General features: G+C 41.9%; 1 protein-coding gene across 7 annotated transcripts in view; it reads right to left on the reverse strand.

Moving 5' to 3' along the window:
• The window catches only part of SLC25A21 (solute carrier family 25 member 21), a 358043-nt gene that overhangs the window by 116095 nt on the left and 216727 nt on the right, over positions 1-25221 (reverse strand). For all 7 annotated transcript variants that reach the window (XM_050953969.1, XM_050953968.1, XM_050953966.1 and 4 more), the window contains one exon: positions 22841-22889. In XM_050953969.1, the coding sequence (XP_050809926.1) occupies positions 22841-22889 (49 nt within the window). The remainder of the gene's footprint in view (positions 1-22840; positions 22890-25221) is intronic.

A 25221-nucleotide genomic window follows, 5' to 3' on the forward strand; every position in this document is an offset into this window, starting at 1 on the left:
CCTGTGCCCAAAGGCACTGCCCCTGCAGCTCCCATTGGCTATGGTTCCTGGCCAATGGGAGCTGTGGAGCTGGCACTTGCAGTGGGACAGAACATGGAGCCCCTGTGACAGACCCTGTGCCGAGGAGCCGGACATGCCATCCACTTCCAGGAGTCGCGTGGAGCCAGGGCAGGCAGGGAGCCTACCTTAGCCCCACTGCACCATTGACTGGCTTTTTACTGGCCCAGTCAGTGGTGCTGACCAGAGCCATCAGGATCCCTTTTTAATCAGGCACTCCAGTCGAAAACCGAATGCCTGGCAACCCTCTGCACACACAGAGATACTAAGTGTGCTTCTTCTTGGAGCAGACAAGAAGTGTTGGATCTCCTGGACCTGTGGGGAGAAGAGGCTGTGCCATAGAGACATGGACATCTATGGACAGATTGCTCAGGGGATGCTGGCAAAGGGGTACAAACAAGCAGCAGTGTCAAGTGAAAGTGAAGGAACTTTGCCAGGAATACTACCAGGCAAGGGACAGCAACACAAAATCTGGTGCTGCCCCACAGACCTGACTCTTGTATGAGCCACATGGCAAACTAGGCAGTGACTTCAGCAGCACTCTGCAGACCACAATGGATACCTCGGAAGGGCCCAGACAGACACTTTGGCCTTGAACAGTGAGAAGGAGGAAGAGAAGGAGATGGGAGATACAGTGAAGGACTCCAACCATGCAATGAACCAAGACCTATTTGAAAGTCAGCAGAAGTCTAGCCAGTCCCATCAGGTGAGCAAAGATGACCCTGCTGATGAAGGGGAAGGGAGCTTAGGTAAGTGTGAACATCAGGGCTGGTACAAGGAAGTTTCGCGCCCTAGGCGAAACTTCCGCCTTGCACCCCCCCCAGCAGCTAACTCAGCCCCCCACCCAGGGAGCCTCCCCCCCCGCAGCAGCTACCCCCCCCACCGCAACAGCTAACCCCTTTCCCCCCCGTCCCCTCATGGCAACTAACCCTGCCTGGGGAGACTTCTCCCCTTCCCCCCCCGGCAGCTAAACCTGCCTGGGGAGACTTCCCCTCTTCCCCCCCCACACCCCGGCAGCTAACCCTGCCTGGGGAGACTTCCCCTCTTCCCCCCCTGGCAGCTAACCCTGCCTGGGGGGAGATCTGCAGAAACTAAGCCTGCCTGAGTAGCCTGCCCCAGCTCACCTCGGCTCTGCCTCCTCCACTGAGCACCTCGGTGCTGCTCTAATTCTCCTCCCTGCCCAGGCTTGTGGCGCTGATAGGAGGAGACTTAGAGCTGGGCTGTGTGCTCAGCGGAGGAGGCAGAGCAGAGGTGAGCTGGGGCAGGGAGCGGTTCCCCTGTGCGCCCCCCCTCGTTATTGCAGGCATCCCTCTCCATGCACCCCCCCCACCCAGCTCACCTCCACCTCCTCGTCTGAGGGGGCTTTTAGGCTCCCCCAATCACTAGGCACCCTAGGAAGCCGCCTAGTTTGCCTAAATGGTTGCACCGGCCCTGGTGAACATATGTTTCTCCTTACAACGTTTTATTTGCTTTTACTTCCCCTCTCTTCCCCCTTGCCTCAACCATTTAAAGATGGTGCTTGGTACATCCTCCAAGATAAAGGTATTGACTTTTCATTGCTTTTCTCAGATATTGTGAAAAAATAAAAAGTTAGAAAGTAAATTCAAAATAAATTCCTGAGCATTATTATGTCAGTCTGATTACATGATCCATATTGATTCTGTGTCCTGTGCTCAGGCAGAAGTGGAACAAACAGAGGTAGACTTGGCAACTGCTTTTCATACCCGCCGTGCTGGGAGCATGTGGAGCATCTATTTATGTGGCTAGGAATGTCTCTCTTATCTCCCTGAGACATCTCAATGAAACATTTGTGGAGATACTCTGCAATCCTCTCCCAAAGGTTTCCAGGAATGGCATCCTTATTTCTACTGGCACAATAGGACACGTTCCTGCACCATTAGCAAAGAGGCTAGGAGCATGTGGTCTGCGCAGCTTTGGGACACGAGTAGCAACTGGGTTCTTTGTGTCTATGTGACCCTCTGGAATAAGATATCAGCCAAAATCACCATTGCCTGTGAACAACATTGCTAGCATTCACTGCCATAGCCCTGTACTTGTACTCATGGAACAGAAGACAGAATTTTACAGTTTCATGCAACAGAAAATCCATACTCTCTCCTCTCTGCCTGGCCATCCTCACTGTGGGTTGAGCTGGAGTGTGGTGCAGTGCTGAGACAGTCCAAAGCTGAAGTGTCAATAAACATTTCTTATTAAAAGTATTTAGGGGAATAAAGGAAGAGAGCTTTGAAATTTATCTTTCCCTTTCCATTCTGACTGTAAATCTAATGGTGCATGTGACTCTTTTTATCAACAGCCTTTGGCCTGGTCGTCTTGAGGGCTGACCCCTCCACACCCACAGAACATCTGACCCTGATGAGGAGAAGGAAGAGGACAAGGAAGGACATGTTCTGTGAGATCCTACAAGCCAGTGCTCCATTGCACTGTGAACAAAGAGCTTGGAGAGCCAATATGACCGAGAGCATGGACGAAAAACAGGAAGGAAGGACAGAAGGCCTGGGAATCCTAGCAGGACAAGGAGTGGCAAATGTCTACAATGCATTGTAAACCGGGGTTCATACTCATGTTTGATCTCAACCCCCTATAATCTACATACAAATCTGTCTGACTCAGGTCAGCAGTACTCAGAACCTAAGTCCTAGGACCCACCTGGGGGCAGTGGGTCTGAACCCGAGTCCCACTGAGACTCAGATCCAAGCCCTATCATTTTGCAGTGTGGACACAGCTCAACCCACAGACCTGAGTCAGAAGATCTGTGTCGTGCAGTATGGACATGTTAGCATCGTTTCGAGACCCAGGTGAAGCAGCTATAAATCCAGGTCACAATGGAGTGTGGACACTCAAGCACCAGCTTGGAAATACTGCGTGCACAAGTGAAGGTCTCACAGAACAGTGTAGACATACCCACTGGGTTTTCTCAGGCAGAACATTCAAATGCTGAAGACCCTGGATAAACTACTGATCCAAACATCCTGGACTCAGCTCTTGCATTCACAGTAGAACTCCATGGTTGCTGCTCCTTACCTCCCCTGTCCCCAAATACCATGTGGGACCATAGACCATATACTTATCCCTACTGCACCATGCTGGGAGACAGCCAAGAAAAAACAGGCAGACTGGTTTGCTGGGGCTATCACAGTGGACGGCAGGAGGCTGTGCCCTTAAAACCCGTCAGGAGGGAGAGATATGTGGGTCTCTGCTCAGGAAGGGTGAAAACTAGAAGCTTGAAACCTTAAATGAGTGCCCTTGAGGGACCCTGGAGGGGGAATACAGGTGCAGTTAATCTGAACCTGTGACAGCACCCATCACATAAGAATGAAGACCAGGTTCAAGGGAGCAAGAGCGAACATGCTGCTATATTTTCCACTAGCTGAAAGTCTTGGCTTACTGGCAGCCCAGAGCAGAGGATGTTAAAATAGAAAACCAGTGATATAACTATCAGGATTTAGATTTATAATCACTCAGAAGATCATAACAATGTTAACTGCTTGGATTTAAGCAAGCTGGGAGAATTAAAAGAAGGAGTTAAAAGTATGCTATTGGGTCAACTTTTATGACAGGGCATTAACTATCATATACATTGTGTTCCAGTCCAGTTCAGTTTCTGAGTATTAAATAGCAATCTTACATTTATATAGCACCTGTAATGTGTGCATGGGATTTTAGGGGGTCAGTAGGAGAAACCTTGGGTAGCAGGAGGATGCCAGAATCATCCCATCCAAATTTCTTCTTTGTGAGAACACTCCTGTCAGCTGTGTGAATGCAGGGATATGTTCAGGCTTTTACTTGTGGTTGAAAAAGCCAAATACTGCTTTCAGGGACTCTGGGAAGACTGGGTTTGCCTTTTAGTCAAGAAACTAGCAGGGTCCAGCGGGTGTCTGAACACAGAACTTCTGTAGACTGGGGTGGGTGAAAATTATTCCTCCCTCAACTTGGCTAGGGAGAAATGGAAGCTGTGTTTAGGACTGACTTACCTAACAGGTCTGGTTGCCCTGATAACAGATTTAGACTGGTCTCATCTCAAAAGGAAAGGATCTTAGAACATTAGCCAGCTCATGTAGGAATCTTGCCTATAACTTGGTTGGTCTCTGTTTAAACTACTTATTCCTTTGGCTTGAGTTAAGTTTTGCTAGCTGTACAAGGAAGAGTGACTCAGAACATTGATATTTTTATCTGAGTCACTAGCAGCATAGTACAGGCAAACCGCAGGAAAGAACATTTATCAAAATCTCTTGTGAGCTGCGTCTATTCTGCACTGCTGATCTTGGATCTTCTAAGTATCTTGTATCCCAAAGACTCCTAAAATGCTTTGCAAAATAGCTGTTTAACAGTGCACAGCAGCATTACGTAAAAGTTTAGGACAGGAAGAGAAGACAAATGACTTGGCCAGACTTTATAGTAAGGCTACATTCATTAATAATTTATGAAGGGTTAACAAATAATTCACAGTTATAACCGTATTACAGACCACAGTAGTAGGGCTGGCTTTAGGCCGATTCGCCCAATTCCTGGGAATCGGGCCCCGCGTCTAAGAGGGCCCCGTGCTTTAGGCGCCTTTTAAATTTTTTTTACTTACCCCAGCTGTGGTCTGCTCTGGGGTCTTCCATGGCCCCGCTCCCCTAACCAAAGCGCTGGCGGGAGCGCAGCTGCCCCACAGCCCCGCTCTCTCAGCTGGAGCTCTGGCCGGAGCGCCACAAGCCCCGCGGCCCCGGCTGGAGCTCTGGCCGGAGCGCGGTAAATCCTGTGGCCCCAGCTGAAGCTCCGGCCGGAGTGCTGCAAGCCCTGTGGCCCTGCTCTCCTGGCTGGAGCTCCGGCTGGAGCGTGGCAAGCCCCGTGCCCCTGGCTGGAGCTCCAGGCCCTTTAAATAGCCCCCAGAGCCCTGGGGTAATGGGGGGCTCTGGGGGCTATTTAAAGGGCCAGGGCTCCAGCTGTCTGTGCCAACCCGGTCCTTTAAATAGCCACCAGAGCCCCGCCGCCCCCATGCATTCCCCAGGGCTCCCGCGGCTATTTAAAAGGTCCGGGGCGGGGTAGAAGCAGGGGAGCCCGGGACCTTTAAATAGCCCCCAGAGCCCTGGGATAGCGGGGGGCTTGGGGGCTATTTAAAGGGATGGGGCTCCAGCTGCCTCTGCTGCACCCCCTGCCCTGCCTGCACCAGCCCCGCCCCCCACTGCCTGCAGCCAGCTCTGCACCCCCCGCCCACAGCCAGTCCCTACCAAACCCCCTGCCTTGTCTCTAGCCAACCCCTGCCACATACCCCTGCCTGCACCAGCCCTGCACTGCCCGCCTTGCCCTGTCTCCAGCCATCCCTTGCTGCACCCCCCTGCCTGAAGCCAGCCAGTCCCATACTCCTGTCTCCAGCCCTGCCAACCCTTGCTGCACCCCCCTGTGGCCTTGCCTGAAGCCAGCCCGCCCCACACGGCCCTGTCTCCAGCCAGTCCCGCACCCCTTGCCCTGCCTGCAGCCAGACCCTACCTCCAGTCAGCCCCTGCCCTGCGTCGAACCAGCCCTATGTCCACTGCTGCCCTGCAGTTCCCAGGCCAGTAACCTGCACACCTGCTTCAATGAGGGGGGCAGGAAGCAGCGGGGACCCACACATGTGCACACCCCCAGGGAGTGGCGGGGACCCACACATGTGAAACAGCAGTCATTAATAACCAATCAACAGCATATATGATGCAATGTACATAATATACAATTTTAATGTTTATATAGTTATGGAAAGTAAATAATACATGGAAGAAATGGAAGGCCTTTTTTTACACTTCTTTCTTTTTCAGTCATCCCTGCCAAGACCCCGCCAAAAGTGTTCGAACTGGGCCCCGCACTTCCTAAAGCCGGCCCTGCACAGTAGTATGTGTCATAGAGGGTTAAAGACACATCACTCAAAGGCGGTATAACTGATTATAAGCCATTATTATAGCTGATTATAAACCATGATAAAAAAAACCTGTTTGACCTGCTGGAGTCTATAACAATATAACCTTAATTCAAAGTGTGACCAATAGCTTATACAGCTGAAATTTCAGGCGGAGTAGAAGAACACAGAATAGAATGTTACCCAAATGAATATGTGACCAGAGCAATGAGTATAACACTCCTATTTTTGTGAAAAGTGCCATGGGATCTTTGTCTCCTTACTGACCACATGTGGCCACGACATGGGTTTTTATGTTTCATCTGAAAGATATTGCCATGCTGCCAGCAGCACAACATCCTCTTTACTCCTCCCTGCCAGCCCTCCATCAGTGACTGAACCAATGCCCCAGCACAGTGCTGAAGGGTTGGGGAGGCACTTTTCACAAGGATAGAGGTAGTAATCCCAGGATTCTGGTCAAATATTCTAGATCAAGGTGCAAAAGCATGAACACCATTCCTCCTACCTAGGACCCACCACAAAACACCCATCACCTGTTCATGTAAGAGCAATGGGGCAGTCTCCCTCTGTTTATTCTGGAAGGACTTTCCTTTTGTAACTTCTTTAGTAAGGAAATTTGAGTAAATGTTTTCCATGTCAGATATTAAATTCCAAAGGAAGAATCAAAGTAGGCAAAAGACAGGAGAAAGGAATTAATATTATTCCTATTTTATAGATGGGAAACTAAGAGGATAAGTTATTTGTCCAAGGTCACCTAGCAAATCTGTACCAGAGGTGGAAAGGGAACCTAGGTCTCTTCAGTCCCACACCAGCACCTTAAGTATGAGACCATTTACCCTCCCTTTATTTTTACTAGCTATCAAACAGCAAACATATGATCAGTTGTCAAGCAGCACATGGCTGCTTGTGGGCCAATTTATGTCAGTGACCATCGGGAAGAAGGACAAATAGAGCAAACTATGGTAAGATTCTGTTTAACAAAAGGACGGAAACCAACACAGCTGGAGGCAATTCTTAGCAAATTGATCAGAATTCCTTTACCTTAACTACAGCTTAACTAATACATTGACTTTCAGAATTTTCTGCAGTCAGCCTGAACGTATTTAAGAAATTTATGAAACATTTAATCTTGAAGTGTTCACTAAATCTTGAGCATGTAACGTTGAAAAACACGTTACATATTTTCCCCCATTTGGCATAGAGACAAACTAAGTGTTTTATAATCAAATCTTGTTAACTGAACACACGGAACAACAGGTAAAACATGTTCATTACTCATTTCTATGCAGTAGGGTTAAGGTTTTCTAGTTTTCGCTACCCACTTTTCATAATGCTTTTTTGTTTTAAAGTAGGTGATGTGGAAGCTTTTTTTGAGATATTAGTAATAAACACACAAAGCATTTGAAAGAACTGTATATATTTTGATGTTTGCTTTCCTGCCAATGCTTTCTTTATAAATACTATTTGTCCAGTAATAGATATTTCCCCCTGGATGGATCTATTTCTTTTAAAAGGCTTTTCCAAATCCCATATAAACAAGACATTTTGGAACCCTCCCAAACTTATTAAGTATTTGGAAGATTTAATGAAAACAGTATCACACATTTTTAATGAAACTGATGTGCCTTTCTTTCACCCTTTACCCGATTACTTTTGCAGTAATAGACTGGCAAAATCTGAAAGTAATAGAAATGTGCTAGTCACTATACAAATGAATATACTAAATTCTTTTTTTCTAGAAGCCCATGGTGCAAATCCTCCTAAGGGACAAAATATAACAAGAAAAAGATGGAGTCTGAATTCAAAGCAAACATAAAAGCCTTACTTACAAAAAAAATCAATTACACAGCCCAATTTGTTTTTACCAGCAGGCAAAGGAAAACCTAGTTAGCATGTTGCGGGATCCAAACACCTTCCCCGGATCTACATGTTTCATCAAACATTACATGATGGCTATTCTTAAGAAACAAACTAACAATTAGACACACCTGTTTAAAGTGCCTGTGCTCTGTTCACACTTCATGTGGTATCTTAAAGTGACAGCATATTAAAATGTCAATGCAATTCTTTTGCATTACTTTATTATTTTTAACAGAAAGTGCAATTAAATTCACCACTACTAAATACCTCTACTCAACTCATTTAGCATACAGTATTATAAGGTGTCAATATAGAAAAAAAATTGAAAATAAATATACATAAAAGCAAAACATACTATAAATTAATATACTTAAATTAGCCTGTGTATAATTCAGTGTCTAAATCCAAAAATACATAATCTTATATCCCATTCATTTAAGAAGAGAATATGGCCTGTCAAGATACTAACAATTATAATGCAACAACTTCCCGTGTACCTATGAAGTTTCCAAGGAAATGAAATATAATTACAGTGAAAATATGTATTCTAAATTAGGCCTCTAAAGTATGCCCACACAGCAAAGAAACACATGCAGCACCAAGTCTCAGAGCCCTGGTCAATTGACTCAGACTTCTGGAGCTCAAGGTGTGGAGCTAAAAATAGGAGACACATTCCAACTCAGGTAAAAGCCTGGGCTTTGAGATCCTCCCACCCCATGGATTTTAGAGCCTCAGTTCCAGCCTGAACCCAAACGTTTACACTGCTATTTTTAGACCCATAGCCCAAGCCCCATGAGCCTGAGTCAATTGACCTGGGCTCTGAGAGTTGGTGCCATCAGAGGTAGATTAGGGGGTTGTGTGGCCCTGGGCTAGAGCAAGTGGGGGCCCCTCTTCACCCCTTCTGCCTGCAGTCCCCCCCACAGCACTCCTGCTGAGGAGCGGGGTTGGGGTGCGGGGGCTTCCCTAGCAGAAGCGACGGGTGGGTGGGCAGAGTGGGGCAAGCCCCTGGGCCCCGAACCCGCTCCTTGGCAGGCGCACTGGGTGGGCAGAACGGGTTGGGGCACACCCATTTTTCTAGGACCCCTGGGCCTGGGCCTTGTTGGCTAATCTGCCACTGGGTGCCAAGAGTTTTTCTTTTCGTGTACACATACCCTAAATAGACAGCAGGACATGATGTATACAATTTGTATATGTTTGAATTGTACTTTGATATCTACCACCAAACTTGGAGCAGAAGTTTTTGTGTATGGAAGGTAGCTGGGTTAGGGACAAGATCCAAGTAAGAGCCTGTATTAATTCTGCAGTGAAGACATACCCACAAACATTAGTAGTGGAGCTTTCCTGTAGAGAACTCTGCGACCGTGAAACTTTGTTTGTAGCAAAGCAAAATGAAAGCTCTAGATTGCAATGTGCAAATTGTAGTTCTGTTTGAAGTTTTTCTAAGAAAAAAACAGCTTCATTGTAAGAGGAAGGTTCCACTGAATATAAATGGCTACACTTAATAAAAATGAATTTCTCCACGAGCTGATTTTCACCTGTGTGTAGAGGGCTAGCATAAGGCCTATGCACTATTAAAATCCCACTTAATCCCATTTGGAATGAGGTTTAAAGGAGCTTTCAGTGTTGCTGCATATTGTTATGCTGGCTTCCTGAACAGGCACAAATTTAGCCCACAGTCTTTTAAGAAAGTTACCTGTTTCAATTTACTGGAACTGTTATATGGACAATATGGGTTTTAAGAAGATTCCTCGAGTAAAGCTGATCTCTCAGCACTGTATGGGAGGCTATCTGGTCTGCAAGGCCAGCCTTCAGTGTATTGCTGCCCAGGGTGGAAAACATTTCCAGCACCCCTACTCTGTCCAGCCAGGCATGCTGGTCTGGACATGTGAGTTTGAGATTGAGAAAAATCCACTCCTGGCTCTGCCACTGGGCTGTGGGCAAATCATGTCACCATTCTGCATCACTTTTCCCCATTTGTTAAATGGGAATAATATTTCCTGCTCTCAGAGGAGTGTTGTAAAGATTGTTTGCACGACCCTCTGAATATGTGAAGTGCTTAATAGATCGTAAGTATCATTGTATCGTTATTTCTGATTATTTGCAGTGTCGGTGTACCTATGGTGGTCCCAAGATGCGAGGTAATATCTTTTATTGGACCCTGTGGGGTTGGTGAAAGAGACAAGCTTTTAAGCTTCACAAAGCTCTCTTTTACTAACAGAAATGTCTACTAGAAGATATTATCTCACCCACCTGATCTCTCTCAATATTTCTGTAATTTGACGTACGCTTCCTAAATGGTAGCGCTATTGTTTTGAACCCCGTGAACATTATTATGGACATTTCAATAGTTGGTGACCTAATTTCAACAAAGGTTTCACTGTTGTATACTACTATCCCTGTTTACTTGAAGCATGGCTCATCAAAACTCTGTTAATCAAAGCTCGTTTACATCTCTCTGGTTTGTATTGTACCCTGGATAAGAAAGCTGGCCTGTTTTTCAGTTGAGGCAGCTTTCAAGAGGCTGTGCTCCAAGAAATGCTGAATTGAAGGCATCTGACATCTCCTGGGACTGTTGGCTAAATGGGGTTGCACTTTACCAGTTTTATGAATTGACAGTCCAGATGATTCTGCATTGTAGCCAAGCCATACTTTTAAGCTGCTGTGGCAATTCTGCATTCTTGGCCGGGTCAGGGGCCCAGCTTAAACCTAGTCACAAAGGGCTGTTCTGGCTGCCAGGACTAGTCAGAGTATAGAGTTGTTTCTGCTGTGGACTTTTCCCCACAGCAATCCCCTGCCCCATGTCAAATCCTGTGAGGGGGAAGTGATGTAGCGATATTAAACCATCTCCGTATCACCCTGGGATTTCCCCTCAGCTGGGGAAATTCTCCAGGAGCTAAATCGCCTTCATCTATGGGCCCTTTGTGCTTTCAACATGGCATAAAAGAGTAGTAATAGAACAAAGAATTGGGCCCTCTATCTTTAACACATCTCCTAGCATTCCCAATGTATACATTTCATCAAAGGTTGCAAAGCATATAGCTAAGATTCTGCATGCAGTATCATTAATATATTCTAATTAATCTCTAAACAATGGTGAATGTCTCAACAAAAGAGTGTCCAGTCTTTCACTAATGGTTACTAGTATCTTGCAACAGCAGCTGGTTCATTCAACAAATGACTTAGATCTCTTGCAAAATATTTGTTTCTTTTTTGAGCCATGCTCTGCCTGGCAAGGTGAACTTAGCCTGTTTACCACACTGAACTCTAACAACTGTTAGATTTTACTTTGGTTGCTCTGGTGAGATTATCTCCTTTCCCTGTGCATGCTGTCGCTATACTTCTAAGGTTACCCAGGTGGCCACACTGCTTTCATCATCATTCTCACTACAATCACTTACATGAAGATTATTCATCCATATTTTTCCCTTCCTACTACTAAGAACTTGTTTTTTATGTTTAGGCCCATACTTATCTTGTGTGTCCATTTGCATTTTCTAGGCATGAATGGCAGATTGCCTGGATACGGACTATTTTCCTCATAAGTGGCTACATGTTTCACAGCTAAATCAACGGCCCCTTGCTGTGTGTGATAACTTCGCATGATATGAATAGGAAGTAACATGGTGCAATTCTGTTTATTTTATTAGCAGGTAACTGAAGAGAGTCTTCTTCTCTTTTGTTTTCTAGTTCAGCAAAGTATTTAAGCACATGCTTTAAGGTTTACAACATTTAACTTTAAGCATGTGCTTAAGTGCTTTGTTGAATAGGGATGTATTTACTCATGAGCTTAAATGTTTTGCTAAATCCGGGTCTGTCTGTAGTGACATTACAGTACTGTATATATCTAGAATCCATGAGCTATGTGCCACACACTATTCTGCATGCTACAGGCTGCCATTATGAGTAGAACTAAGATACTCCACGCTGCTCCAGTTTTTAGGTATGTCAGCAAATTGTTTAGACACTAAAGCAGCGTTGCAATAAAAAATGAGGAAAGGGGGCAAAAAAGGAAATACACTATGACATCTTGGTGTTCCTTTAGGAGTCAATGCACCTTCCCATGACCAAGCTAAGAAAGCCTTCCAGCACAACTGACATTCTGGAATTATTTGCTACTCATCTTTAAGGAATAAGGGTGGAACTCAAACAATGTCCTTAGAGAAAGAACACTTTTGTCCAAGTGAATTACTTCAATGTTTTCAAGATGTGATTTAATAACAGCAGCTATAATGCTGTGAAACACTGGCAATCAGGCAGGATACAGAAATCGGTGGTTATGTAAACTAGAGTTCTTATTTAATCAAATCAGAGGTGGAGTGAGCTATATGCCATACAAGCATTTGTGTGCACTGATTCACTTACTGGGGAACTGCAAAGGGAAAGGAAAAATAGGTTTCACCCTTTTTTTCTTCTTTATGATCTATAAGAAAGAGTTGAAAAGTGTATTTACAATCTTTTTTTCCTTCCTACTTTGTTTTTTAATTTAGTAATCTCAGGAATGTCTAGCCTGGTCTTTCTTGGTTCTACTAGTAGCCTCACTGAGATTCTCAGAGATGCATCTTGTCATCTTTTTCAGTTGTTAACTGAAGGAAGGGAAGTGTTGAATCTTAACCATAGGGATCTTTCCCCCGCAAGTATTCCTCAGGCTTTTGAGTAACATGGGCATTGATAAAAAAACAAACAAAAGTGAAGAGTTTTAAACAATCTGGACGTAATCTAATTTTTAACTCAATTAATCAGTTTTCACTTAGTGAGTAGCTGAGATGATAATCTTGCCAGTTCTCTACAGGACCATATGGCTTTCAAGGCTGAAAAGAACAGGATTTCTAATGTAAGAAACATTGAAAAGATGACATTTCATTTTCAGAAAACACATTTCTACTGTTGACATTCAACATAAATAAGTAAGAAGAGTTACAATCCCCTTTTTGCCTTTGCAGATTAGATCCAGGTTGATAATTGGCCAGATTGCCAGTGTAAATGATGGTTTCTTGAGCGCACACATGCTTCTTTAAGAGTGGTTGGCACTCTACCCTCCTTAAACATTCTCCACCAGCCAAGGATGTTGTACTTGCCTGCTAGCCTAAACTAGCCAGGAAAGACATATGGCCAAAGCACAGGTTGTAAAATGAAGATTTGCCAGCACAAAAATGTTACAGAGGTCTTAACCCATGCAGAAAAGTCCTGGTCTTCATGCCGTGCAGATGAGCAGCACAGCCTGAATCACAATGTTTTTCTTTAAAAAACAGTAAAATAAGAAATGTTGTTTTACCCAGGAAGTACTTGAATCAGCTCCTGGGAGAAAGCAGCCTGGATTAAGTCACTACATGGAATGAGACTTGTGTAGATGTTAGATCGTTATTACAAGAGGTAGCCATTTAAAAGGAATCTCACTCTTCTAAATGACAAATATTGGGTCAGATCATGGCCCCGCATATGTGATTGTGCAAGGCTATAGTGTGGAGTAGGACACCATCCTCCCGCAACACTTCCACTGCAGGGTGTAGCAGAAAGTCAGCAGGGGATGTTCATCTATTACTTCACCCCCAGCCCAGGTGCACAGAGTGGGCAGAGAAGGGTGAAGAATGACTGAGCCTGGGCTAGTGTAAGTAATTTGATACAGATATGGACCAGCTGTTCATTATGAAGGGAGGAATTGTGTCTCAGAGAGGTATAATTCCCTGCTCTTGGCTAGAGCAGCTACACATTGTCCCTTGCTCAGCACAGGTTGTTATAAGCACAATCTCGCTAGCCCACTGTGCTTTTAACCAGAGAGCCATCCGTTTACTACAACATATTACAGAGGTTAAAAACTTGCAGATATTTCTTTAGAAATATTTTGCAACTTCTTGAGAAATAAATAAAAAAATAGAACTCTATCTTGCCAAGATTATTTTGGATATGGTATTTTTACTTCTATGAAGACTCTTGTTTCTCAAAAACCCCTCTAGACCTAGAATACACACTGATACATCTGCTAGTAAAAACATACAAAGCATAGTTCCTTAAGTAAGATATTATCTCTATTTATTTATAGATTTATTTGGCACCCATTGGCCAAATGTTGTTATTTTTAGGGATACACAGTATTTAAACACAATATTAATGGTCAACTCTTTGAAAGAATTATTGGCCTCACTACGGTTATATTGTGTTTCCAACAGCTTTCTTCTTTTGGATCAGTAGCTTCCAAAAGGCAGCTCACCAAATAGTTTAAAACAATACTATTGTTTAGCAGTAGATAATTGCCCTTCTGTTTATTGTGCATGAAGTTGTTAAGTAGTGGTATTCTATTCTTAAATTATCTCAGTAGTATTGCCACATGACCAAACACCAATAAAAATAAATAGAGTTTTTTAACAAATAAAGTGGTTCCTTGCTTGCTTTATTTCAGGCATGTTCCATCCATGGTTAGAAATCAGGCATGACAGTGGTCTAACCCAAACTTTTTGTCCATGAGTTAGAAATCAGGCATAACCATGGTCTACCCTGAATGTGATCTTAATGTTTCATACCACTGACAAATCATTAACATCTGTTAATAACCCACCCATCTGCTCTGTTAAATTGTTTTTTTTTAAATCATATGTATGGCATAGATGTCTCCAACCCATGGCCCATCTAACCTTTCCCAGCTGCTAAATCCTCATTTTAAGTATTCCTTTAAAAAAATAGGATATATTTTAAAAACCATTCCCTGTTCCGTTGTCTCCAGCCTGTTATTCTATCTTCATCAACATCTGCTCATTTCCACTCCCCAATTCCCATTTTAAGTACTTATTTTAAACATATATTTTTCTTGTTAATATAATCCCATGTCCTTTCCCAACCCCTAGCCTTGCGTTTTCTGCCTTCCTCTCATTCAAAACTATCCTTTATGGTTTCCTTTTAAATACTTATATTTTAAATAGAAGATTTACATGCAGAGAGGATTTTTTGGAAAGCCTGTTTATCTGATCAGCTCACCTTCATATGGATTTGGGTGAAAAAATGGGCTCATGCTAATAGTCTACACATATCTGGAGGATGTCAACACAAAGGTGGGAGAAGAGTGATGTAGCATAGTAAAAAGGGAATAACTAGCAGTAGTGGGATGAAATTATGTTATGGAAAGTTCAGCCCTAATATTAAGAAAAAGCTTTCTGGCAGAAATGTATTAGACTGTATAATAGCCTCCCGAGGGACATGGTGGGAGCTCTGTCACCTGGCACATTTAAAACTTGACTGGACAAAACACTAGTAGTTGTAGAGTTGACAACAATCCTGTGCTAGCAGGTGGATGGACACTACAATCAAATATGCATCTCCCAGCTCTAGAATCTATGGGTCAAATTCAGAAACGATATACAAGGTGGTCTACATTGGATTCCATTACATTCAGGCTCCCTGAGACCTAATGACACCCACTCTGCCTAAAGGGGGCCTAAATTGGTGTAATTTACACAACTGGGAGTTTGACAATGGTATAAATTAAAGAAATTGACACTACTTCTACTTACACCTTCTTCCAGTTCCTTGGTGTGTAAGTTACACCATTCTGGACCCCGTTATACAGGGATAGAGTGGGCGTCATCAGGTCTGAAGGAGTTTAAATGAGTCAAATGGGATATAACTTATACAACCCTACATGTCACTTGAATTTGACTCTATGAACCGACCTAGCTGCTCAGTGTCATCCCCTCTGATCAGACTCTCATTCTTCCCTGATCACATTCTTTGTCATTGGACAAACCCTTGTATCAAACCTGCATTGCTTTTTGACTCAATACCAGCAAGAATTCATCTCTGTAAAGGTCATTAATGACACTGTCATCATATGTTAATATGTTTAGAGTGAGAACTACTTATCTGGATCAAAGTGCTCTACACAAATCAAATGAACAATCACAAATAAATAAGTCACTGCTAACCAAATGTATTTTTAAAAAAGATTTGAACTGAAAGGTAAATGGCTCAGGGGATTTGTAATGGGATATAGAGCTTGATCGTAGCTAGTTCACTGGTTAAAACCTATCTCAGGTAGATAGTGATCAAAAACTGATATACCATCTGCCAGCTATTGTGTGTTCTACTTTAAATTAGTTTGGTGGTCTCAATATATTTTCTAGTGGAATGGTGGTACTCTAGAACCCCCACTATAACTGGCATACCTGTTAGCAGTTGTAGTAGATAGGCCAAGGACTAAACAGACTATAGAAACTGAACTGAACACCCTTCTGAATCCTAGAGGTGGTTTCCCATAAGAATGGCCATATTGGGTCAGACCAATCGTCCATCTAGCCCAGTATCATGTCTTCTGACAGTGGCTGGTGCCAGATGCTTCAGAGGAAATGAACAGAACAGGGCATCAGTCCCAGCTTCTGGCAGTTTGCGGTTTAGAGACACTCAGAGTGATTTACCCTTCTGAATCAAGGAAGATACTTGTAGCAGTGCAAGTATGAGGTTGCCATGGGTTTACCAACCCAGGGATGTCCTGAGATCTGTCTGAACCTTGAGACACTACAGAAAGGAGAGTCCAAGTATCCACATGACTCCACACTTCATCCTTCAACATTCTTCCTTGGCAGCATCACTCCCAGATGATCCCTGCCTGCAGCTGCACCAAAACCTTCTTCAGAGATCGAACTGTATGGAGGTGGAGATATTCCTGTTATTTGTGGGCAGATTTCTAACTGGAAATATAGCCATTCTCCACAGGAGCATGTTTTGGAGAGCACCTGCTCTCTGGCTCCTTCTCTTTCCTGCATCTGCCCTCTCAGAGCCATATGAAGGGATTTTGTCATGGCTGGAACTCAGGATGGGGCTCTTTCCTACTGCCACAATGTTGGGCCATTTTTGCCAGTCATATATGGCAGAGGATGCGATGCAGCCCTACATAATGAAAGGAAATGTTTTCATGAAATTAAATTAAAAAAAAGAAAACCAGAATTTTTTGGACATATACCAGGAGTACACAATGTGCAGTCCATGGTCACCCTCTCCTTATAACTGCAACATGAGGACAGAGCTAATCAACTGCAGGTTTTTCCACTCCAAGTGAACTCAAACATCAAGCAAATTCCCCTTCTGTATCAAGGAAGACATCCACTAACGCAAGCAAAAGTGCCTGTGTGCTTTTTTATAAATATATATATATATGCAGATTATAGAAGGGAAACCCTCAGACTCCTGTCAAATGACTAATGCTGCCGTTGTAATTGCCAAGAAATGTTTATACAAAAGGGGTACCCGATCTTTGCAAGTATTGGAATCACAAACATAGAAAGAGCATTGTGCTATTGCATTAGAATAAAAGCAAAACATGCTTTAAAGGGAAGTGACGTGCTACTCTAGCTGTATTGTTCATTCTGGGTGAAATGCAAGATAAACCTGTGGAGTAAATTCAATGTTTAAAATTTTCCCAGTGTCCATGATTTAAAATCTTGTTAATGGTAACCCAGGTAAGGAATTTAAAAAAAATACTGACTTGTCTTGAAAAAGTGTCCTTTTAGCATGCTTTCAATGTGTTCCCAGATCATCTTCAGTGAAGAGTACTTCCTGATATGGGCCAAGTGTGCAAAAACCTGGTACTTGTGGTATTTTAAATAAAAGGAAAAGGGTGGCAGAGACAGACCGAAACAAATGCCCCAAATCCAAATATGGTCAGGTTTGATTCAGAGAACTAGATCTGGACCACTCCCTGTGGTTTTAGATTCAACCAGATTCCAAAACTGCCAGGGGACTTCCCCACATCCAGGTCTGTGCTGGGGAGGAAATAAGTAAGAATAACTATCGCTGACATCTTACCCTTTGTCCCAGTGCCTGCTCAGGAATCCCCTTCCTCTTGTCCCTGTGAGAGCCTTTTAATCTGCTTTCCTTCCTCCCAAAAAGTTCACTTCACCACCTGCTAATGCTTCTCTCCCCATTTCTCCCAAGGGAGTCCCTTCACTTGCTTCCTACCCTCAGTGGTTTCCCTTCCTGTCAGTGCAAGGGGACTGGCCACCTGTATATTTCTAATATGCAGATATCTATTGAGAATTCTGGAGTTTTCATTTATTTTATGGTATTCCCCTCACAGCCCTAGAAACATGGCAAGGACCCTTTAAAGGGGAAATGGAGATTATTGTTCTATTTTGAGTATGTCAGAGGTGTGCAAGGGATATTTGGCAGATACTCCACATTGCTGCAAGTCATAGGTGAGTCAGGAAATTAAAACCAAGGGTGTTCCTTTTTTGGCCATTGTAATGGCAAAATACAACAACTGAGGATTTGCCAAACCCAAAGCAGAGTCTTGTGAGCCCATTATCTCTAAAAGGAAGTGATTATTTTGTTAGATTTATTTCAATTGTTCAGAAAAACACTTATTATTGATAAAACCACACACTCCAAAACAAAACACTACATTTGAGCATTGTCCACATAAGGACCCCCACTAATAAAATAAAAATCTCCCTCAGCCATCTCAACTCACTCATCCCCCCTGTCAGGGGAGGCCTGGGAAAACAGGTTCAATAATGTGCACTGAGGGACAGTGAATCTAGGCTCTTTCAGAGCAGGGAGAAGTAAATTCTAGAATCAAGACCCTGTGACAGGGTGCTATTAGCAGCACCCTAATGGCTGACATTGCTGAAGGCAACTATACACTTTATTTTGGGGGATTGTGAGCACCTGGGTGACAATCACTGGGGTAACAAGGTTATTGGGGGAATATAAGGGGACAAAACAGGAGGCAACTGGCAGCACAAGAGGAACTCAGAGTGTGAGCCTGGGCTGGGGAACCCAGTGTGCATTTCTAAATGTGAAACCATCTCAACAGTCCAGGCAGTGAGGTTCTCCAGGTAGCGAGGGAGCTGCCCTGTGATAGAGCTCTTCACCAAAAATACCCTGGTTTAAAAAAGACAACTGTAAAGCTCCTCTGTTTAATGACCACAAATGCCCCAGTATCAGATGAACAGACGTGAAACCAGCATTTGTATAAACTATATACGTGGTTTGTCTACACATACAAACAGGAATCACTTTGCCCAGCACTGTAAAATGCAGCATCTGTTTAACAGTGCACATCAATACTGTTCTTCAGTTCAGGGCAGAATTTAAATTGGAATAGCAAATCTAGTTGGAACTATTAGTCCACGTGCCCTTATTAATTCCTAACAGATTGTTTTCCTTCTTACAAAGCGCAAATGACTGAGCTCTGGAGCACATCCACATCAAAATTATTGTTAACTTGAGATAAGTTCTTATTACATAAAACCAGGCATGAAGAATCTGCAAGGAAACATTCAAACTATTTAAAAGCAGAATCCTGAATGCCAAAACCAGAAGATCAACTACAGCATGCATGAGGATCCCATGAGTGAGTATATCCAAGTTCACTGATAAATCAAGTAAGATACAAGTGAAAAGCCTTGAGGACTGGCAGAAATAAGTTGATTAAAAACCTAATCAAGGCTGGTCGGACAAATAACCTGAACTAAACCCAGGTCAGCATGAACCAAGAAAATTATGATCATGTAGAGATAGTAATATTGGGTAAGGACAATGCACTCAGGGATGTTGGAAAGAAATGAAGTCAGATGACTATTGTTATCAATCTTTTACTCCAAGCCAAGGCTTTTCAAAACAGGCTCCACTACTGCTCACTTGAATGAAAAAGACCAGAAATCAAAGAGGAATTAATGATATAAAAGGAAGGAGCTTTTGCAAAACAACAGATGGAATGAGATCAGAAACACATGTAGTAAGCTGAACTCTTCTAATATGAGCAAAAACGACAGAAATTGGAACAAGAGGCAGAGGGAGGAAATCACCAGTAGAAAAGTTTCTGACTGGGGCTAGTAGGAAAGTTCATATCTGGACTTGGATCCTCTCTTAACTTTTCCAAAGATCAGGGGGTTTTGAATCCAGGGTGTTGGTTTAGCTTGTTACAAAGATAACAGTCAGCCATGAAATCTAAATCACAAAATGGATCAAAACTTTCCCAAAATTTGTGGGCTGGAGTTTCAGTCTCAGGTTTTTGATGCGGGCCTTTGTCTACTCTTGACCACATAGGAGACAGAATGGCATTTTCTCTTTTGTTACCTTTTTTTTTTTCTTAATTGGATTATCCTTATGAAAGATAAAGCAGTAACTAGAATAAATAAAGTACTGGATCCCTATAATCTTCCTGATGGCTACAACAAACTTTCATTAACATCAATAAAAGTTACTTGTATCCTGTGGTGGGGTGGGGAGTAAGGACACAGCTCCCGGATTCCAGTTGCTAAGAACTTCTAGATAGTGATGCTGTCAAAATACAGAAGGTCAGGGTTTTTTTTAAACTAAAAAACCTTGATGATATCACTTTAATGGAAGACTGGTGAACTGATGGGTATCCTAGTCTGAATGAATAATCACTTTTGCTTCTCCTTCTGCTTAGCCTTGATTGAAGGGAGATATCAGACTTTTCACCTATCAGACTTACCAACGTGTGGCACAGAAATGATTCTGTAATACTCATTATGTTTGAGCTAAATATAGTAAAGTATTTTTCCAACTAGAAAGCTGTAGTTTGTGCCAGATTTGTATGTGTGTTAGTTCAACCAAATGTACCAATATCATAACTTCACAATGTTTTATTGTTGGGAAAATGAACACTTGTGCAACAACTGACAGAAACTGTTTGAGGGATAATTAAGCTAGTTATGGGAATTTTGGGGAGACAAAAGGAAACCTGCTAATGGAAAATTGTTTGGGAGAATGAGGATTTGGGCCAAATATATAAAGTTAGGCCAAGCTATAACTGGAGGTCCAAACTTACCAGTGTTTGAGTAGCTTTACGTCCAGTGTTAGTGTTTTGGCTCATCTTCACAAAAAGGTTTGAAAGGGTAAAATACCTGCACAAAAGCTTCACTTTCCCCACTCCAGATCTTCTAATGGAATCCTGTCAGCATAAAGCTGACATGTAAAAAGTGGTGAATTAGGCCCAATAATGTCCAACTACTGGGCACCACCATGAAATTTCATCATTCTCAGACATACCATCTTAAAGAAATGGTACATCCAAAACCAACATTGCAACTTTAGTAGGCACAGAGATTGTGACTAGAGCTGGGTAAACAATGCTAAATAAATAAATAAATAAAAATTAAAAATTATGTTAATATTTGCTTGGATTTATAAGTGAAATCAATTCACATTCCCTCTGCTTGCTCTCTTTTTGTTCACTCCCACAAATATTTGTGCAGTTGAGTTTCACTGGCATCAGTGTTCCTGGAAAGCAAATTTCAAAGTTGCAAGTGAAAGTATTCACAGATATTGTGAACTTTTGATTAGGGTGTAAGTATTTGCTTTGGATATGGTTGTGTATCATCCTATCAGGGAATGGAAACCATACCTTGTTCCTTATCAGAGCAATCATAACTATATGACCCAAGATGTTTGCCCAGAGATTAGCAGATTGGCCTAATGATTGGTTAAAGCCTAATATGCAGAGTGTGGTTAAAATTATGGACTACAGAATTCTGGAGCAATTTCTACAAGGCCTTCCTGAGAACACAAGTGTCCGGGTTGGTTAGGAGGCATCAATTCAAAACCCTGGAGGCAAAGGTCAAACTCACAGAGGAGTTGGAGGAGGCAGATTTTCCCTGACAGGTACATTGTCCATTTAATAAATGTGAACTGGAAAGGAAGTTTGGAGAACTGGCAGGGGTGAAGCCTTCAGAGAAGAAAATGGAGAAAAGAGGAACTGTTTTGGGGAGATGGGAAATTATCTGCTACCCAGTGTGGGAGACAGGCCCCTATACAGACTGTGAGCTGTCTAAATTTTGTGGTTGGACTGGGACTTTGGGGGAGTGCCAGAGAACATTCAAGCAAACAGAAAACATGTAAGAATCAAGCAAGGATGCACAGCCACAAATCCACAAGATGATGTTCCTCTGGCATTGTCTTGAGGTTCCTCTGGAGTGCTAACCCAGTTTAACCAAAGATTCACTAATCTTTAAAAGTCACATTGTCCCCTTTGTAAAAAACGTAGAACAGAAAGTACATAACTCCACAAAAATACACTACATAGCAGAGTTGCATCACTTTATATTTGTACATAATGTTCCCATCCAGTAAAGAGAAAAAACACTGTAGTAACTGGAAGTGGCTATGTCTCTGAAGAGACCAAGAATTGTGGATACTGGGCTGAGGAAAATTCAGAGAATATTCCTAATATGGAATCACTCCCTTCTCCCGAGTCCTTAGCGTAATTATAAAAAACAAGCAGAAAACGTCTTTACAAACTTTTAATATCACTTTAAGCATCCCAGAGAACTGCTGTCTCTTTTTCCTATTTCAGGCACCTCCTTCAATTCTCACCTTTCAACTGGCAATGCTAGCACTTTACTACGGTCAGTTTCACAAATAGTTGGCAATAGTAATGTCTACATTTGTTATGTTATGAACTCAGATGTCAAGCTCCAATAGCCAGAAATACAATACCACAGATTTTTTTTCTTCTAAATGAACAAAATGCTAGAACAGAAATTTTAAGACAATTTTTTGAAAATTGGTCACCACGTGTACTCACAAAAACACAAATTTGTATGGCTAATTCAGGAAAATGGGGCAAAGTATAATTGGTTTGAAATAACCCAATTTTCATGTGCGAATTTGGGGAACCTCTTTTTGTACTAACTTTTGAAAGCATGACCCATTGCAGCAGATCTCAAAAATATTTCTAAGGCAATATGGCACTTTAGTTTCAAATAAAAACATTACTTGAGATGATGAATACGGTAATCAAATTTAAATATTCAACTTTTATTTAATAGGATCTCCTTTTGCTATTATTTGAAGACAGTATTTCACAAAAAGTATTTAACACCTTCAGATGACCTCTAACCAGAAATGCATCATGCTATTCAAATTCTGTCTATCAAGTGCTGTAAAAAACAGTAAGTAAACATAAATGCCATTAAAGGGAGAAGTTATCTTACTTGGACAAGTTCTAGCATTTTATTTTCTGACAGCTCACAATTTGGACATTTTCCAGTGTCAATAAAACTTGTTCAAGCAGAACCTTACCTGGTTTTCACTACATCAAGAGGGTGCATGAGGCAAATTTCTACAAGACCTGTAAGATGATAAAGAAGAGAGGCCTAATCAACATTTGTAAAAACAGCAGTCTTTGTTGCACTGACCCCAATGGTTTTCTAAGTGTGAATGTTAAAATAGAAAGCTCAGTACAAAGAAGGAAACTGAGCTAAAAGCTGAGGGCAAAGTACCAAAACATATATTACATAGTAAAGGTGTTCTTCTGAAATATATTCTACACAGATTTTTAAAAAATATTTATGGAAAAGTAAGCTCTTTCCTCTCAAACAATTAAATAGATTAACTTTCAATGACCACTCAAAATAACAAGAAGACATACATAAATATAGGGGCTGAGCATTACTATTAGTATTAAAAACTCAATGTACTGAACCGTTATTCCCAAGAACTAAACTTATTCTTTGGTAACAGTTTTAATTATTTTTTAAATCGACTATTACCGGCTTCATCATTTGTAATAGCGAGGGTTTTTTCTGTACCATTTTGGCCAATATAGCACAACACTTAGATCAGAGGGCAGATCAAAGATGTTGTTAGCAGTCACCATAGACTTATTTTGAGGCAGTAAGTTTTGGTGATGAGCTATTCATGATAACAGTGGGAAAGTGGAGGATACAAACTATTTGCTCCATTTTAATTCCTGTTGCTCACCATTCTGTAACTGGGACACCTGAAAAAACCCACTGGCATCATGGACAAATAAAATTCAACGAATTCTCATTTTTCTAGGAAGGAAAATTAATTTCTCCTAAAGGAAAATATAAAGCTTAAGTAGAGAAAAAAGACAGTCCCAGTGCACCACTGGCATGTGTAGTCATTCCTAGTGCAGATGCAATTACTGACTCTTGAAGTAAGAGCACTTCTCTTATCTAAAAGTTGTTATACACTCTACTCTTCTAGCACACATCAGAGCTCCTTGACATCTGCTTGCCATTTTCTACATTCACCTGCTTCATGTCCAACCATACTCCCCCCATTCCAAACACCAACATACTAGAAACAACCTTACGGATCGGTCCACAACAAAAGTGCATTGCTGGGATTTGAAACAGATTTGTGTAGAACAGGGGTACGCAACCTATGCATGCGTGCCGAAGGCGGCACGCAAGCTGATTTTCAGTGGCACTCACACTGCCCAGGTACTGGCCACCAGTCTGGGGGGCTCTGCATTTTAATTTAATTTTAAATGAAGCTTCTTAAACATTTTAAAAACCTTATTTACTTTACATACAACAATAGTTTAGTTACATATTATAGACTTATAGAAAGAGACCTTCTAAAAACATTAAAATGTATTACTTGCACGCAAAACCTTAAATTAGAGTGAATAAATGAAGACTTGGCACAGCACTTCTGAAAGGTTGCCGACCCCGATGCAGAAAGTTGATACCAAGCCACTACATTCCCTTTAAAAGCTCTTTTAAAATATGAAAAACTGGAAGAGTAGAAGTATGTGCTCACATGCACGATATGAGGGGAACTATGGTGTCCTGTCTTATTGAGTCTCTTTTTGATGGCTTCCACAGTTTCCCATGTTCGACCAAAAATAACTAATTTTTATGTTTTAAAGTTAAAAAAAATCACATTTTCAGGACTATTAATTTTAAACAAGATTTGAATTTCTCTGCTTCATCTATTTGCTATTTTAGTGACAAACTACTTGCAATCAACTTGTAATGCTGTATGCAACGTATAGCAAGAAGCTGAATGTAGAACCACCAGTGTAAGGCTGTAGCTGAAAAGTCAAGCATACAAGTGTCAGGAAATTCAAATGTTAAGCTTTCTACAGGAGCCTTTATCCTGTTACACTATTCATGCAGTTCAGAATGTGCATACTTTTAACAAATAGCCTGTGAACATATTCTTCTTTACCAAGGAAATCTGAAATTAAAAATACTGAGTTGAAATCCTGGCCCTCTCGACATCAATGGGAGTTTTGCTATTGACTTAAATGGAGCCATGATGCCCATCGCTATGTCTTTGCTAATATTTTGCTAACATTAATCTAAAGACTTTACTTTTTCAATCTTAAAATTGCATTAAAATTTGATTTTACATTTAATTTTTCTTTTGTTGCGTTGTTTAAAAACTAGAAAGGGAAAAAAGCCTGATTAAGTTGTTCACACAGGGTGTCTTTCACTGATGCATCATTAACAACCTTAGTTTTTTAGGCTCTGCTTCATTCAGGAAAGCATTTAAGCATGTGGTTAAATCCCACTTAATTCAACAGAATTTAAATATCTACTTAAGTGCTTTCCTGAACAAGACCTGGACATCATAACATCTAAGGCCCATATACTGCTACCACTAACTTCAGTGGCATAGGACCTGGTCCCAGTTAAGTTGTCCTT

The sequence above is a fragment of the Gopherus flavomarginatus genome, chromosome 5 (genome assembly GCF_025201925.1).
Source record: "Gopherus flavomarginatus isolate rGopFla2 chromosome 5, rGopFla2.mat.asm, whole genome shotgun sequence".
Classification (NCBI taxonomy): Eukaryota; Metazoa; Chordata; order Testudines; family Testudinidae; genus Gopherus; species Gopherus flavomarginatus.